Source organism: Numenius arquata, chromosome 2 (assembly GCF_964106895.1).
Source record: "Numenius arquata chromosome 2, bNumArq3.hap1.1, whole genome shotgun sequence".
In the NCBI taxonomy this organism is placed as follows: domain Eukaryota; kingdom Metazoa; phylum Chordata; class Aves; order Charadriiformes; family Scolopacidae; genus Numenius; species Numenius arquata.
In genome coordinates, this window is record NC_133577.1 from 16,181,905 (window position 1) to 16,198,857 (window position 16,953).

A 16,953-nucleotide genomic window follows, 5' to 3' on the forward strand; every position below is an offset into this window, starting at 1 on the left:
TTACCATTAGACAGGTAAGAGCTACTTCTTCATTTAAAAGCCAAGAAGCCCTCCCACCTTTTGCATACAGAACCAACAATGACCTTTTAATTGCTGTTGACAGCTCTATAATAGAATACTTGTAGAGCATGAAGGTTGTCCTCTTCAACACAAGGTACCAAAACATGAAAGGCAACCTATCACTGGGTTTTTTTGGAGCCAAATGAGATTGGGGAAGCAGAAGGAGGGGAAAAAACCAGAAGCTGCTGTCAAATACAAATCCTGACATTTGACAGACTTGCTCACTGCTTTAACACTAAAATATCAGGCCCAAGTTTAAATAGCAGTTGTGAGTTAAGTACATAAATCTTTTGGCATGTGTCCTATAAAACTAAAGCCAGTTTTTTGAAAGAGACTTTTGTCCCTCAAACTGCTTCAGCATTTATCCTCTGGAGCAGGGACTGCCTTGTGTTGGTTCAAGTAGTATCACAAAAGGCTCCTGCTCCCAGACCGGTAGTTAGACATTAGCACAATGCAATGATTATTATGAGTATAAATAGCCAAAGTGCTGCACAGCAAAGCAAGAGGGGATGGCTCAGCATTCTCCGTGTAAAGAGGAGACATCATTTATTTAGGGCTGAAAGTGTTTGAGCTGAACCAGCAAAGCTATATATACATTGGTTATTTATTCCTTGGATCTGAGAGTTAGGGTCTGGGGGATTACAGCACTTTCACTCCAGCTTGACCGCCGTGGTTCTTACGGCTCTTATGGCTCTTTCCACCTGAACAGCCTGTTACTTACAAGCCAGTAAGTGTTTTACTGGAGCGTACAATTAGCAGAGACTGTCTAAAAGACAAATGACACTCTGAACACAAAGCAAAGAGTACCAGGTAAAAGGAGCTCCTAGTTCCTCTGCTCTTTCCTATCACAGAAGGTTTAGGAATATCTTGTGCTCTCTGTACCCATGCTAATAAAGGTAATGTTATCAGGTACTGAAATCTGCCCTTAGAAACAGCAATCTACTTATAATGGGCTATTAGAGACTGCAATAAGCTTCCTGATTCTGGAGTATTAGGCGAGCTGTCAAATTGCCATATAAAAAAAATAATTTCTCAAAGCTACCTACGCTTCTTCAGCTATCAAACAGAGGGAAAAGGTCTACTAGGAGCAATGTGAAAAGGCGATTTTATCACCTAATGACAATGGTAAATAAATCTCTCTGATTTACAGAAAAAGCTCCCTTTTTGCACTGTTAATTGAGCAGGTATCAATCACTGCTCACACTGGAAAAGACAGCATATACTCCTGATTTATTCCCAAATTAAGCAGTGAGTCCTCCCTGCTTTGCTACAGACTGGATCTGCCAGGCAGACAGTTCCAGCTGGCATCAAAAGTCACAACCTCCAAGGTACATTCTACCGCTACCTCCCAGCGGTTGCAGAAGTCACTTCTGAGACCTTGCCTAAAGCTGGAGGCCGACTGGAAAATAAAATGCTGGTTGTTCCTCTGTCAGAAGACGGCTGCATCACTCCCGGGACATTCATGACAGAGATAACCCTTAGGATATAAACCACAGTTTGGGGACAATGGCCTTGCTATAGAAACTCAGCTATTGGCTACAAAAGTCAATGTGACAGCTTGGGCTGAAGTTTTTAGATGCTTCCACAGAAACAGACCAACGATTACCAATGAGCAATAATCCTGCTTTTAAAGGGATATAGTAAAACAGAAAGAGACTGTAACATACTAAGCGAACCACTGCACTTCTGGCCAGTGATGACACTCGTGATGATCTGATCCACTTTTAGGTGATCAGGATAAACCAGCTCATCTTTTTGTTTGTTTTTACTGGAGGCTGAGCTTCCTTCCACTCCCATGGATTCTCTTCCCTCCACAGCTTCACAGAGACTGCTATCTGCTAGTAAGTGACAACATTATCTTTCTTTTTGCCTGCTCATCAGCCAGAGGTGGCTGCTGAGTCTAATGAGGCGACAGCCACTACTACAGGCAATGTAGTGTCTTCTGCTGCGCCTCAAATCTTGGCCAATTACAAGCACTTTGGGTCTGATCACACCAAGTATTCAGAGTGAGAACAGAGGTGTTGCTAAGCAAGGGGTCTTTCAAAGGTTGCAGAGGGCTGCAGCCTGCAGCATTCCACAAATGTGGTGGATACGGATGGGGCAGCAATGTACACTGCAGCGGGCTGTTAATCTCACCACTGTTAATGCATTTCTCAGCTGTGCTTTTGCAGCCTGGGAGCTCATGTGTTCATTCTGGCAGCAGACTGCTGCTGTAGCTGTAGCTCCAGCGTCACAAATAACCTGAGAACCTTTGGATTATCACTGCATTCAAAAGACAACTCAGAGCAGCCTGCTTATCAATCTTTCCTTGTGGCTAGAAGCAGAAGAAAACTTAGTGGAGACTAAGACAGCAAGAAAAAGAAAAGAAAAAAGGAAAAAAAAGGGGGTGGCTTTTTGCTGTTCATTCTTCGTAGTAGCATAATTTTTTTCTTTGCGGGTTCTTTCCCTCTCTTCCTGATAAAAAGAAGACTTGACCTAGTTGTAAAGGCCACTAATGGCAAGACAGTATTGGACTTACAGCAGGGGGTGTGGTGCCACTCAACTAAATTAATAAGGGCTAAATCCAGAAATACCACATTGCCACAATGCCAAACATTACAGCATCTGGCCCTGAGGTTAAAAACCTGAGTTAGCCAGTGAGGCTCCCTGTGGAGGGTACCCAAGGCATGAGGCACTTTGGAATGGCACCTGAACAACCAGCCCACTGAGTAAAGAAGCTGAATTAAGAGGAAAATGCTGAAGGAGAGATGAGAAATTAAAAAAAATTGCAACAGCTAAGCTTCAGTGCCCCATTAGGCCATTGTTCCACAGCTCAATACCAAACATAAACTATGCCAGCATTTCTTCCAAAGGCAGAACAAATGCCCTCTTGAGTGCTATTGCCAGGGATGTGTAACACTTGCACACCTCATCCCGCCCACTGTTGTATACCTATTTTGAACTAGAGCACAGGGGAGACAGATTGACTTTTTTCTGCAACTGAAGGGGGTTTGAACCCAACACCTCCCATTCCCGAGGAGCACACCCCAACCATGGTGCTCACTCTTTGCTTCCATCCTATTCACTGGTCAAAGAAGGTGACGGGGTGGGGAGCACCACTTGTGCCTTCCAAGAAGTAAGGTACGTGAAAAAACATGCTTTTAAGTTGCAGTCACTGCTCCATTAAATTCTTACACATTTTACATAAAACATTCCCAGGGTAAAAAGCACCAAGAACTTCTCCAGGTGAGGACAAAAACCCTTTCCCTCTGCCCACCCTAATGTACCAACTAATACATTGGACCTTATCCTTCCTTTTGTTTTCCTTCCTCTGGATCAAAGCATCATGAAGCAAATTGCCTACACACATGCACATACACACAAATTCTTCCTTCTCCAATTATCTTTCTAAGAAGCTTCCACAGTAGCTTATTCAGAGTTCAATTTGGTGGGCGCTTTCTGGAAAAGAATATTGTGTGCCTACCGTATCAAGCTCTTCACAGATGGGGAAAGGGACATAAGTGAATTCATCTTGATCAGGCTAGCATGAGACCTGCTCAAGATTCAGACTTTTTGAGAGTACATACAATTATTATGTGTTAGGAACAATTTCCAAGGTAGAGAGCAAAGATGCACTTCTGAGACACGAAAACACTCCATGCCTTCCTACTTTCTCTGTGTTGCTATTTTGAACATGGCTTTCCAAGCTAACTCTAATAAGTCTACATCCAAATTCACTCAAAGCCAGAAGGACCGTGAAGCTTTCTTTCAAAGAATTTTTGTAATATACATGGCGTTAAGGTAATGAAACCATAAATACATGTGATCAGCGGTGCAGCCATAGAAAATATTTGCTTTGTAAACGCATGGCTTATTCTGGAAGGGAACCTACTCTTCAAACAGGCACTCAACTTGCCATAAAGCACAGACATCCAGATGTGATGTTACTTGCCAAACTGACTTGGTTCCTACTTCCGTGAAGGACACCAAATGAGATCCCCCTCCCTTTCTGTGCATCACCTCCCTGGTTTGTTTTCCTTCCTCCTCTTAAATAACATACTAGTTTAAACACAAACGGAGGCAGTTCAGAACTACCAAAGGAACTGTAGGAATCACCTGTGATTGTCTATGACCTGTGCTACGTTAAGTCAGGCTAGATGGTCAAAACAGGCTGTCCTTAAATCTCAAGTTCATGGATTTCTAGTGATGATGTACCAGACTATAAGTAGATGAAAGAATTCTCAACAGAATAAATTAGCCTTGAGCACCTCTTCTAGGCATTCAAAGTGCAACCCAGAAACACAGTAGACAAGAAAAGAAAGCCTCTTGTAGCAACCCACTGGAAAGTTACTATTTTGTATACACCTCTTATAAAAAATAACACAAGTACACAAAAATAAACAACAAAAAAAAGAATCTATTTAACCTATTCCAGGCTAAAGTGGATATAGTATCAGATGGTCTGTTGATTTCACAAGTCATGTTTGTATTTAGTAAACCTCAATAAATCGTCTGACAGTTACCCTGTAAGTAATCTTTCTGTTTTAGAAAACTTACCTATTACAATGACAAATGCAAAACTAGCCAATGTCAGTGATGATCCACTGTTGATCATGTTGATGAGCAGCTTGAATAAAGGATAGAGCAGCAATAAGGCCCAGAAAAGCCAGTTCAAAAGCGTCCATGGTCGTCGGGGTGGTACTACAGGGACGGCTGGGTAGGTTCCTGTTCGGTAATACTCTTCCTGGAACGCATCCTAGTAGAACAAAGGAGGGCAACAATTAAATCCCCATCTGCCAACAAAACTAGCCATTCCTGACTTTGATGTTCCTCTTTCTGCATGCTTGTAACTGCGGGGGAAGATCAAAGACCAAGTCATGGCTGGAAAGCTTGTACTTTGAAGTCAATGAACACACAGTCAAAAAAACAAAGAGCTTATGTTGATGGGCACATCCTTTCTTTCTCCTACACACAGAAGCCTGAAAAATGGCATGCCTGGAGAGTATAACAAGCCCAGTAAAATCAGAAGGGTGAGGGGAGGTACACTCCCACAGCAATGCAGGCATCACTGTTGAATCTCCTATACGGGCCACAGCCGCTGGACAAATACTGCTGGTAAGCCAGAGCAGTGCTTGGGCTACATGTTCAGCAGCAGAACTCTGTTCTGTAATGTCTTCTCCAACCACTGGTCTCAAACAGCTTCCACAGCCCTGTCAGAAAAGGTGAGCAGACAACATCTTGTCCCTTACTCCAAAGAACACCACCTCCTCCTGTCTGCTTTGTCCCATAGATGCAGTCTTGTTCCTCCTGTTCCCATGAAGCTTGCAGAAGGAAGCTTGGCTGCTGAGCCTCTCTACAGACAGTGGGGCACACGAACAATTTAGAATCTCTTACTGGTTTCGATCAGAGGACTCTCTCTTAGTATAACATGAAGAAGATAATGGGGTGGGGTTTGGGTGTTTTTGTTTTGTGGTGTTTGTTTTTCAAAGCACAGAAGACTCAGAATTGAATACCTTCCTCTAGAGCCCATATGGGTGAACAGCATTGCCTTCAGCTGCGTGATCAACCCAAGATATCAAAGGGGGTGGGGAAAAAAACCCCTGCCTTCTGGTTCAAAAGCAAAGATTATTAATCTGGGTTATCACATGAAACTGGTTAATTAATGAAGTCAGAATTAGACTGACATAAAAAGGAACCTCAATTTAATCAGAACGAGGTGCTAAAATTCTTCAAAGAAAGGAATGCTTCATGACTGTTTCCAAAAATTCTGGCAAACCCAAGATTTTCCTAATCAACCACAAGAAGATTATTTCTACTATGTTATGATTTTACATTTACTTACACTCCAGCTGACACAGACAATGCTTTAATTATTTAATGGCAACTTGAGCAATTACAGGCTGCTACCATTTTATCTATTTCAAAGAGAACATTTAACTTTTAAGAGATTACACAGTAATTAAAGCATTGCGCTCTCTTTACTGAGATTAGAAAAATTGTGACTGTTTTGCGCATGCGAGCTAGATTGTACTGGGATCATTATGGCAAATTAATTAGCTGTCTTCAACAAATTACACAGGGTATGAAGTTTTCTTTACAGTGCCTTAAGGATTTTGGTTTATGACTGGTTTAACACAGAGCTACTAATCATCAGTAAACTGAATTCTACTATACATAATTAGGTTTCTAAATACTGGTATTACACAGAAAAGTGAAGAATTTCTGACTATTATTGGTATCGCCATTAGGGGGCCTATTACTACAAGCAGCAAGACAGACTCACTTAAAATAAGCGTTCTCTTTGTTGGCTCTGCAGGACCTTACCGGCAGCTACACCGTTGACCACATCTCACCAAGAGGTTTGAGAGAGATGGAAGAAACATACAACAGGCAAAACAACGTCAATTCCATCACCTCCACTACAGATTTTACACCTTTGTGGAGAGCAGCTCTTCAATTCAGTCATGATACCTTACCCTTAAAAACATTCACATTCCTTGCAGAAGAGATCTGTGGGTTGATCCGTTTTCTAAGCTTTTACAAGGGTGCCTATGGTACCCATCAACAGCTCAAGTCAGCATTTAAATCCATTATGTACCTCCAAATTTCCCTTGGTCACCTCCCCCAAATTAAGTCCCTTTCATTCCCCTGCATACAGAGCTTGGTTTCAATTTGTAATAAATCCCACCCACCCAAGTATTGTATTCAGACATAAAAATATTCTCCCTCTAATGCCCCCACCAAATTTGGGTTACTTTAGGCAGCGGGGTGGGTAATGCAGGAGGGGGAATCAGGGAACATCCATCATCTCCTGAGAGCCTAAATGGATTTTTTCTTCCCTGCCCCCACCAGGGAGGTCTGACTGCAGAGGTATGCCACTGCCCTTTCACGAGGAAGCCCACAAAGAATAAGTATCCAAAAATATATCCCTTGTTACCAAACACTGGAGTTCTGTACAATTCCCCTCTTCAGTTATGCTTTGCTAATTCCCTGGGGCATTTCGGCATGTATTTTCACGCCCTGTTTTCCATGCCTCTCTCACAAGTGAGAAGAGCTAGACGCTCGCTTTCTTTTTAATGGAAATTAAGATTCTCAAGCAGAACTTCTATTTCAGGCGCTGAGGCTGTAACAATGTGAAAAAAGAAATCAAATATGCAAGGACTAGCAGAGCTGTGACTATTAAACAGTGCCTGGTTGGACCAGGCAGTAAGATGCTCAACCCGGTCCTTGTCAAAGTCAAAGGGAGTTTTTATAGCAACGGGAGAAGAGAGAGAGAGAAAGGAAAGGGAGAGAGAGGGAGGGAAGAGGGGGGTGTGAGCGGGGAGTCCGCAGAGAGAGAAAAGAAGAGTGCAACCCACATTGCACCTGTCATAATTTGGCATTAACTGATACAATGCTGGCCAAGGACAAAATTCACCCCAGGTGAGGAAGAAGCACATGGACACGGTAAGCCTGGAAAAGGACGGTAGAGTGTTTGGTTTAGAACAACACAGTGTTATTGTTTATCTGGCAAGGCTCTGTTCGTAGCTTTTGCAGGAGTGACTGAACCAGAAAATGAAGTGATAAGTAGCTAGAACATAAATTGCTAGAGAGCTGTATCTCAGATTGAGGTACATGTAATTGACATCAGGCAACACGGTAAAAAAACAATGGAACAAGCTTTTCTCAAAGACTCTCAACTCCTTTACTAATGACAATGAAAAAAAAAATAAAAAATTATGTCCACTAACAGCTGATTTCACTACTCATCACGAGCGCATGACACTCCAGCCTTGACCTCGGCACCTGTGGCACGCCCCACCTATTAAATCACACTATCGGAGCATAATTCAGTGCACAGTATTTAAGTCTTGAGAAGGTACTGCAAAATTATGAAAATCACTGAAAACAAGCAATGGCACATGCAACCATATCGCAAGATAAAAACAGGGGCTCTGTTTTTCAGTAGCGTGCATACCTTGTCTTACTTTGAAACAGAAAGTGAAGTCCTATAGCCAAAATATACAAAGCAGGCGATGAGTGCGTCTTGTGATGAATTACTGCCCTTTGAATACAGATTTGTTACATTTCATCATAAATATTTACTGGCTCTGAAGACATTAACCTGAAACAGAATTCATTTTTGGAAACAACACCTAGGTGGCAACGCTGCTTCTTATCCGACCTTAGAGCCAATTATCTTTTTAAAGATGCATGGCAGAAAGGTGAAACAGAATTTTTACCCTGCAGGTGGGCTTTCACCATCTCAGAACTCTTGAAGAAGTTGTCCCTGCTCTGTATTCTTCCAGTGTGACTTTACAGAGACACGAGCTTGTGTAAACCAGGAATGACCGCAGTGAAGCAAGTTTCACTGATGTAAAACAGCCGATGGAAGAGGAACCTTCAGCAAAAATCCAAAGCCAGCACCAAACCAGAAAAAAAAAAAAAAAACAAAACAACCAAACAAAAAAATGCCACATAACCAGAAAGGTTTTAATTGAAAGGAAAACTGAACACACATTCCTTCCTCCTATACTCAAAATAGGAAACTGTGGATTTAACCAACCAGCAAACTAAGTTGTTATGAAGAAAGCAGGATAGATGTACACTCTGTTTGCACTAGGAATAACTGAGTGTTTGCGAAAGAGGGAATAACAGAAAAAACTTGAAATGATTTACTGCAACACATGTAATAAGGGATTCAGGAAAACAATCACGTTCTCGTCTGATTTATGTTTTTGTCTTGCAAATGTCTAAACAGTTCTTAGGAACATGAAACAGGCCTAGAGATAAAGTCACAGTAGCAGAAAGTGGACTTCTGCAATGTTCAGCAAAGGACCATTTGCATTTATATGCCTGTAGAGAGGACACGGGGTAAAATAATGCCTTTCTGCAGAAAGGTGTTAGAGGTTGTGTCTGAATTAGGTGTTCATGGTACAACTTACAAGAAGGGAGATCAGAGGCAAAGCTAGCTCATCTATAACTGAAGTCTCAACACACATTTACTTTATACATCCCTGTAAGGAAGCTGCTTAGACAGGCGATGAATTAAACCAGAAGCAGTCATGGTTTGAAGCCGAGAAAGACTAGAACACAGTCAAAACAGAAATGCTAACATGATATTCTGGCTGCAGTACAACAAATGGCACAGCAGAATTTTGCACCCCAGTGAGAAGAAACCAGAGCGTAGCTACATTCTATCACTTCTAAATGCAAAACACTGCATTATTCCAGTCTGAATACATAACTTGGATCAATTTATTGAAGCAAACTGAGCTGCCAGGCACTCATGCCTTGCATACCTATGACTCCCACTGATTGAAACGGGAGTGCTGCGTGTATTCAAAGAGCACATCCCTCAACCATTATCTCCTAGGGTCATAGAAAAAAAACCCATGAGAAACAGCTTCTGAAAGTCTGAAGGACACATATGAGAGTATTTGGAAAGAAACAAAAAAAAAAAAGCAGTGGGCACCAACAAACATACAGTCATTATTATTCTGCCTCCATCCTATGTAATTAGGAATCTTAAATGCACGCCTTCTATGCACACAATGTGAAAGCAATTTATCAGCCTGCCCTATTAAAGTTGGATCTTTGCCTTGGTAAAAAAGACAGGGTAAAACAAGGGACAAAAATTTTAATATACTGAAGCAAAATATATCTCATTTAGCCCACGAATTACTTCTTGATTTAGGAGGTGCCTTTAAGGGCAACTTCTACCAACCAGGAGGCAGTTGTGGTTTTTGTATCCTTATGCAACTTTCTAAAGATGATTTTTAAAACTGCTGTTATCAAGGCTTGCTTAAGTTTTCTTCCTGTTGCTCTTGAAGTACAACATAAAGGCAATCATGACTGACAGCACAAGACCAGTTTGTGTCTGGAGAAACAGAACACTTATTCTGAAAAATGAACAAACCAACCTTTTCTTGATACAGTTTGTGGAGCCAGTTAGAACATTCCTGCTCATCTTCTGGGACTTCCTCTAGTGGAATCCGCCTGCCAATGGTAAACAAGAGAAATTGAAGAATATTAAATACTTCATTTCCCATGAACAGCACTTTCATTATACACAGATTATCCACTTCACAGGAGACTCACTACATTTTCCATCTTTTTTTAATTTGTGGTAACAGCTCTCAGATCAGCAAAGTATAGTTTGCTTCTAGAGCCACCTTCAGTTTTTAGATGTATCAGAAATTCAGATTTCTGAAATAGTAATGCATTACGTGTGAGCTCACTAGAGCCATTTTCTAGATAAAGGTTTGCAATTTTCTGTTTCCAAATAAAGGTTTTGAGTGAATTAATTTCTTACCCCACCTAGAGAGTTCAAGGGTGTATTTAACCAGCTAGGCATTAGAGAGAAAAAACAAACTATTCTCCTTATACCTAGGGTAAAGCACTCTAGTATTTCTCAGGTAACATTTCCAATTCCTATAATGCTTCCTACATGCAGGTTGGATGGATAATTTCCAGCAAAACGGCTCCTCTCACTGAAAAACCCTCTCTTGACAAAACAAAGTTTTCGTCACATTTTGGTCAATAATTCTGTGACAGAAAAAAATAATCCCCTTGTAATCTTCCTTTATGCTCATAGCAATATTTAATAATTTTGCATTTTTCAATATAGCACATATTTTAATTAATATCCATTAAGAGCAATATCAAATTAAACTCATTCAGCACAGGAGAGAGCACTTTTCACAGTCAGGACACTCCTGCTTGCAGTTAATAAATTAAGAGGTGAGAAACTACTGCTTTGTTCCTTTATTTAAGAAAGTCGTCAAATGACAAACATTAGAAGTCAACGCAATTTCAGCAGAGACAACCAAGGCCATCCAAATTTTACAAACTTCTACTGAAGACACAGCAAAATGTACACCTCTACACTGTTGGAGGAATGGCCCACACAGGTAGGGCCAGCTGCTCCGCCATAAGCACTAGCCAGCCAGGCCACCTACACCAAACACAAAGCCACTAGGCTGAGCTACCCATGAGAGCCAAGTGGGAATGCAAATGCATCTTGCATCCATAAGGAATCAAAAGAAAGTTTTTGACCCTGGGGCAAAATCAGTTCTGAAGAGAATATTTTTTCAAAAAGGCAAAAAAAGGGACATAGGAAGAAAAAGTCACCCTACTCCACTTCATGTCTGTACCCAAGATAAACCAATTGGATCGGCCAATTATAGCTATAAAGGGGTTATGATGAATTCCTGATCACTTGTGGGATCACTTCTAGGCTCCTGTGCTCCAACCCTAAACCATCACATACGCTGAGTGCCTGCAGCGCAGGTGCTGCTGGTAGAACCTGGCCTGGCAATAAGGGCCTTGGAATTGGCCCGTTCTCATTAAGATTATGAGAAATCATTGGGGTATTCATCACTTATAGAAACACTAAAGATACAGAATCCAGATAATTGTTTTTCCACTAAACAACCCCCTTCTTGGTAGGAAAGGAGCAGCAGTCAAATACATCAACAACTACACCAGAGATGGGAACAGTCCTGAGCCTGGCCTCCACCTGAGTGGGGGCGATTGTGCCAGAGGCAGGTGTAAAAACCACTCCATCTGAACACTTGGTAGTAGTTTGATATTCTGGCCAAGTGGGTGAAAAGAGGTCCCACTGTTGTTGCTGAACTGACAAATAGACATACAAATGAATAAAAATATAAAAACCAAAAAATCCTGTAGACCTTTACAGAGTCCTCACATATTTATACTCACAGAACTTTACAAAAAACCCTTCCCATCCCATATAAGTTTTTATCTACAGTTCTGTGAAGCCAGTTTGGTGACTGCAATTGTGACTGCAGGTACACATTTCTGTATGCCAAAAGAGTTAAAATATAGATTACTTACCTTACATATAAATCTGCGTGATATTTCTTTCCGTTTAGAACTCCCAGCAATGTTGGGTTCTCATTATTTCTAAAATTGAGGGTAGAATCATAGACTGCAGAAACTACAAGAAGAGAAACAAGTTATGTGATTACTGTAGTAATAGAATGGAAACAATTAATTCTCTCAGACAAGGAGCATATTTAAATATGAAGTCATCAGCAATAGCACCATAGTTTGAGTTGTCACCAAGGTAAAGATGACAATGGAATATTAAATAAATTTTAAGAAGCCAAATAACCAGCAGCCCTTTCAGGAACAGCACCAGTAGAACAGAAGGGTTTGCTCTCCACCCTTCTCCCCTTCCCCATCAGGTGCAGGATGTTGAGCACAGAGAACACAGTTAGTTACAGTTTCTGACAGTTAATATACCTAGGACGTGGTAGGAGTCAAATGGTTGAAAAACTATTAGCTAGGTAGGAGTCAAATGGTTGAAAAACTATTACGAATGACACAGCTCTCCCCCTCTTCTAGGTAAATAACCAGGCAGATACACACTTTATAAACAATGAACAATATATACAGTTTGACTAAGAATGGGAAAAGTGTGTGGGAGACACATTCTATAGCAAGAGGGCTTAATGCAACTATGAATCACTGAGGTTCAAAACAACCTCCCCATCATGTCCATTATTTGATAACTGAGGCACTTGATAACTGAGGGCAGAGACAGAATAACAGACCATGTCCTGTGCGAGCTGCGCTGCTGCACTATGAAGACGTGCAGCTGTGAGGAATATAACATCCAAGTTCTCCAGAGCAGAACTGCAACCAAACTTTCTGCCTCAAGAAAACACTCTGTCTGCAGTTCAGGATTGCACGGTAACAGTAGAAGTATTTGTGAAGGTCATTCGTAGCTAAACTAAGACAGCATTAACAAGCAGTTTCCACAGAAAAAGTATTTACTCTTTTAAACCACATAAAATGTTTCAAAAGAGTTTCTTGGAACACATCCTTAGAGACACTATTTTCCTGATGTCAGAAAATTACCAGACAGCAATGAATCTTCCTGACAGTGAAACCAGCTGTGCATTGTGGTACAAATTTTAAGATCAACGCCAACAACAAATCTCTTTTTTTGTCACATAAGTGGCTAACATGCACTTCATGTGTAGCTTGCTGTATTTTAGGTTTTCTGCTCTGGATTTCTGCAATAATGAACTCTGTGATGAGCCTTTATTGTGAGAGCTCTCGATCCACCTAAGGAAACCTTTTATTACACAGAACAGATTTGCTTTTATTTTTGAAGCTTGTGTAGCTACAAGAGATAAATATGGTTTGGCTACAACATTCAGCCCCCAGAAACTCACCACAACATTTGTTATTGCAAAGCAGAATTCATAGTGGTGAACAGAACAGCCTGGCTTCAGCACTGCAAGGAAATCCTGAAAACAGAGACCAAAACCCTGTCACTGCCTACAGACTGTATCCCTCATTAACAACTGTATTTCTACTACAGCTGGGTTTTTAGCCCAAACCCAAAAATACAACACATAAGCCAAAATCTACTTCAAGCACACTATTCTCCCTGAAAAATATAAGTAGGAAATAACTGTTTTTGGAATAAATTATCTACCTCCATTTTTAAGCTTCTTAGTGTAGAAGGATTTTACTAATCTACTCTAATTTACTAATCCAATGTAATTGAAGGAAGACAAGAGCTCAATTTGGTTTATACAGGGTAAGCTTCTTAGTTTATTCTTTAATAGCATTATATTATTCTAACGACAACAGGGACACAATAAAGGAAAGTATGATGTATGCAGCACTTGTTCTTTCGTCTTTTGGAAGATGGCTACATTTAGAGTTTTGATATGAACTGAGTCCTTGTTCAGACACACTGGAAGATGCTTCCCCTGTTCTGAAAAAACTTCTGCAGAGTTGGTCAGGAACATCTTTATGTGCTGACAGCCACAGACAGAATTCTCCTTCACTCCAGGGAAAAAACATCCCATTTCAGTTTGCAACTGCTCTGTAGTTTGATATTCAGTCCAGCCCTTTTTAATATCAAACTGAAATCTTTTGGTGCAAAGCAGTGCCAAATCCAAGACAATGATAGCATATGCAGGAGTAAACAGACCTCTGTTACATCCAGATATAAAATAACTGAAAACTTAAGCTTTTCTATTTTCAAAGTGCAGGAAAAGAGCAACAGTAGAAGTGTCAAACAAAAAGACTGCTCAGAATTAAAATTTGCCAGGAAGCTTCCACAGCCAAAGCAGTACTAGAATTCTGCGTGACACACTGAAATTGTTTTTCATTAAATGTGTATTTCGTAATTACATAATGAGAACTGGACATCTCATGATTTTCTCGTACAAAAGCTCAAGAGTCCAGAAATTTCACGTTCTAAACCAAGTAAAAAAAATAACTCCACAGTAACTTGAAAACATTGCAACTGGCTCATTCTCAGACTAATTTACGCAGCATTTGAGAAGTTTTGCTTCAATTGTGAAATTAAATATTTTCTCAAAGAAGTTATCTTAAAACATCTTTTCCATTAAAAAACAACTACAACTCAATATTTGGAAGCCTTTTCAAGGGTTCAGAACAGATCATAATTGAAACCAAAATTTTTTCAGCTTAATTGCTATTTTCTGACAAAAAAGGCTAGTTTTTCTGTTTTGTTTTCTCATCTCTGCCCAGCAGAGGTTATTTTGTATCTTGAACTTTTGGTTTCTTGTACAGTATTCTGACAGAGAGCTACGTACTTCAGAATTTAAGATTTAATTTCTTAATTTTGAGGTAAGAAATCTTCGGATTATATATCTAGCGAGGATTTTTCTTACTTCAACCGTGCTCTTGAATTTCATGCATTATTATTTTGTGGACAGGGTGGATTATGCCGCAATGATCATCTGACAAATCAACCTATAAGCAATGAATATGCCTACACAGAGCTTCATACTAGCACACAATGATCTGAAGTAAAGACTGAGAAAGGGAGGCAATCACAGAATTGTCAGAGTTGGAAGGGACGTCTAGAGATCATCTAGTCCAACTCCCCTGCTAAAGCAGAGACAGTGCAATTCACTGTACTGCTGGTATGACAGCCACCTTGACACAATCCTTTAATTTAGTATCTCTTTGGTCACCTTGGTCAAAAATCACTCATCCTTTCAAACTTGGTAGCTTGCTTAGAAGGATGACCGGGAGCCTCACTAAACACTGAAAAAACCCCAGGACTGAAGTGCACCTTGTGGGAAAAAAAGTCATTGCAAAACCCCTAAACACTGTCATACTGAACTCCGTGAGAACATCACCCTGGAATTTATTCTTATGTGTTCCCTGTAGGACAGTAGTTCCCAGCATGCACAACCGAGGGAAAAGGTTGATAACTTGAAGTAATCTACAATCCATCATGAGGTATATTTTTAAATGAAAGTCTTAACTAAATAAAAACAGCTGAAAGAAACTGCCTGATATATACCCAGGCAATAAAAGTGACAGTTGAATACAACTTTTTAAATATTTATGACTTTTTTTTTACTGTAAGTAATGGATGAGCATTTTAGAAACAGATCTGTATTTTCATTTGCTTCCATGAACAGTACAGGTAGCAAGCTCTACAACCGAACAGCAATTTATTAAGACAGCAAACAGCCTGTAGAAAAGAAGTTCCTGGGGACTGCATTTGTACTACCAAACTGGCAGAGATGGCCACTGAAAAAAATACCCGAACAAGTTCAAAAAATATTAAAAGCACTCATTTAATAATCAGAGTGCAGAGATCTGAATTTGTGAAAGTAAGTTGCTGGAGAGAAAAGAATTCCATTATGATGTATAAAGGACATGAGTTAGGAGGCAAGACTCTTTGTTATTTTGTGCGATAGATATTTTTACCCAAATACATCTGCTTATGCTGACAGATATGGCACCCACTGGCAAGAAGGCAGTTTCCCACGTATGCACATTAAAACTCCTTCTGAAGCTAAGTTTTTCAAAACAGATGGACTTGCCAGACTGATGTCATCAATGCCTGCTTCCAACAGACACAGAACTACTGCACCAGGTAGCATTAAGAGTTAATACAAAATTTCAAAAAGGTCCAACTGTGACCACTGCTATTGTGGGTGAATTACCTCTCCAGTCACAGCAACCAGCATCCATCCATCCTATAGTACTATAGCCTCAGAGAGGTTGAATCACACCCTTGTCAGAAAGGAGGAATGAAGAATACAGGAAAATGACACGCTGACCTCTGTCACACCCGGCTTGGAACTGGATCCAAATGTTTGGCTTGCCTTTGCTGCTATGTCATGCTGCTGCTGTCGCCCTTCGCAAGGCACTCCAGCCAGGCCCACCACCCCTTGTGGAAAAGCAGAAAGTGCATTAACCTATGTGGCAGGCCCCAAAATGGGCTCAGCACCACTTCAGAGACATGCAGGGATACCCCCGCTGCAGAGGTGGCCACTGAAATGGCTGTGAATCATACCCCAAGAGAGACAGGTCAGTCTGCAAGAGTCATTCTTGTAGACCATTAGAGATTTCACTGAAGTTACGAACATCTGCATGTTGCCATTGCTGCTTCTGCAGACTGAGTAGTAATTCAGCAGTCACACTGATGCTGTTTGGAACAAGTAATTTGAGGCTGTAATACAGGGATACAGTCACTTGCTGGGCTACATTATAAGGCAGAGCGTAACAGTAAGACTCAGGGAGTTCACAGTGAACAATGTAAATATTCAAAAGAAAAAAGTGCCAAATGACTACAGCATACAGCCTCTGCATATATTGACACCTACAACATGTTACTGCTTGTAACAGGGTACCAAATGTCAGTGAAGGTTAACAGAGATAAGTGGCCAAATCCTACCAGGATTCATGCACGAAAACAATAGTTTCTAGATAGAACTTAAATCTCTCGATTATAGACTGACAAAACAGACTTCCATCATGTTTCTCTATTCAAAACACATTTATGGACTTGTTACCTGTACATATTGATGTTACAAGGAGCTCTAAAAATAAGATGTTGTTTACAAAAGCCTTTCCAATGCTCTTCACACATACCCCTTGTCTCTACAGGAGAGAAAC

At 40.6% G+C, this 16,953-nt stretch overlaps 1 protein-coding gene across 2 annotated transcripts in view; it reads right to left on the reverse strand.

Annotated features, from left to right (window-relative positions):
• Window positions 1–16,953, reverse strand: part of AGPAT4 (1-acylglycerol-3-phosphate O-acyltransferase 4) — a 79,992-nt gene that overhangs the window by 4,232 nt on the left and 58,807 nt on the right. For both annotated transcript variants that reach the window (XM_074168131.1, XM_074168130.1), the window contains 3 exons: window positions 11,878–11,980; window positions 9,942–10,017; window positions 4,597–4,795 (listed from right to left, as the gene is read on the reverse strand). In XM_074168131.1, coding sequence (XP_074024232.1) covers window positions 4,597–4,795; window positions 9,942–10,017; window positions 11,878–11,980 — 378 coding nt within the window. The remainder of the gene's footprint in view (window positions 1–4,596; window positions 4,796–9,941; window positions 10,018–11,877; window positions 11,981–16,953) is intronic.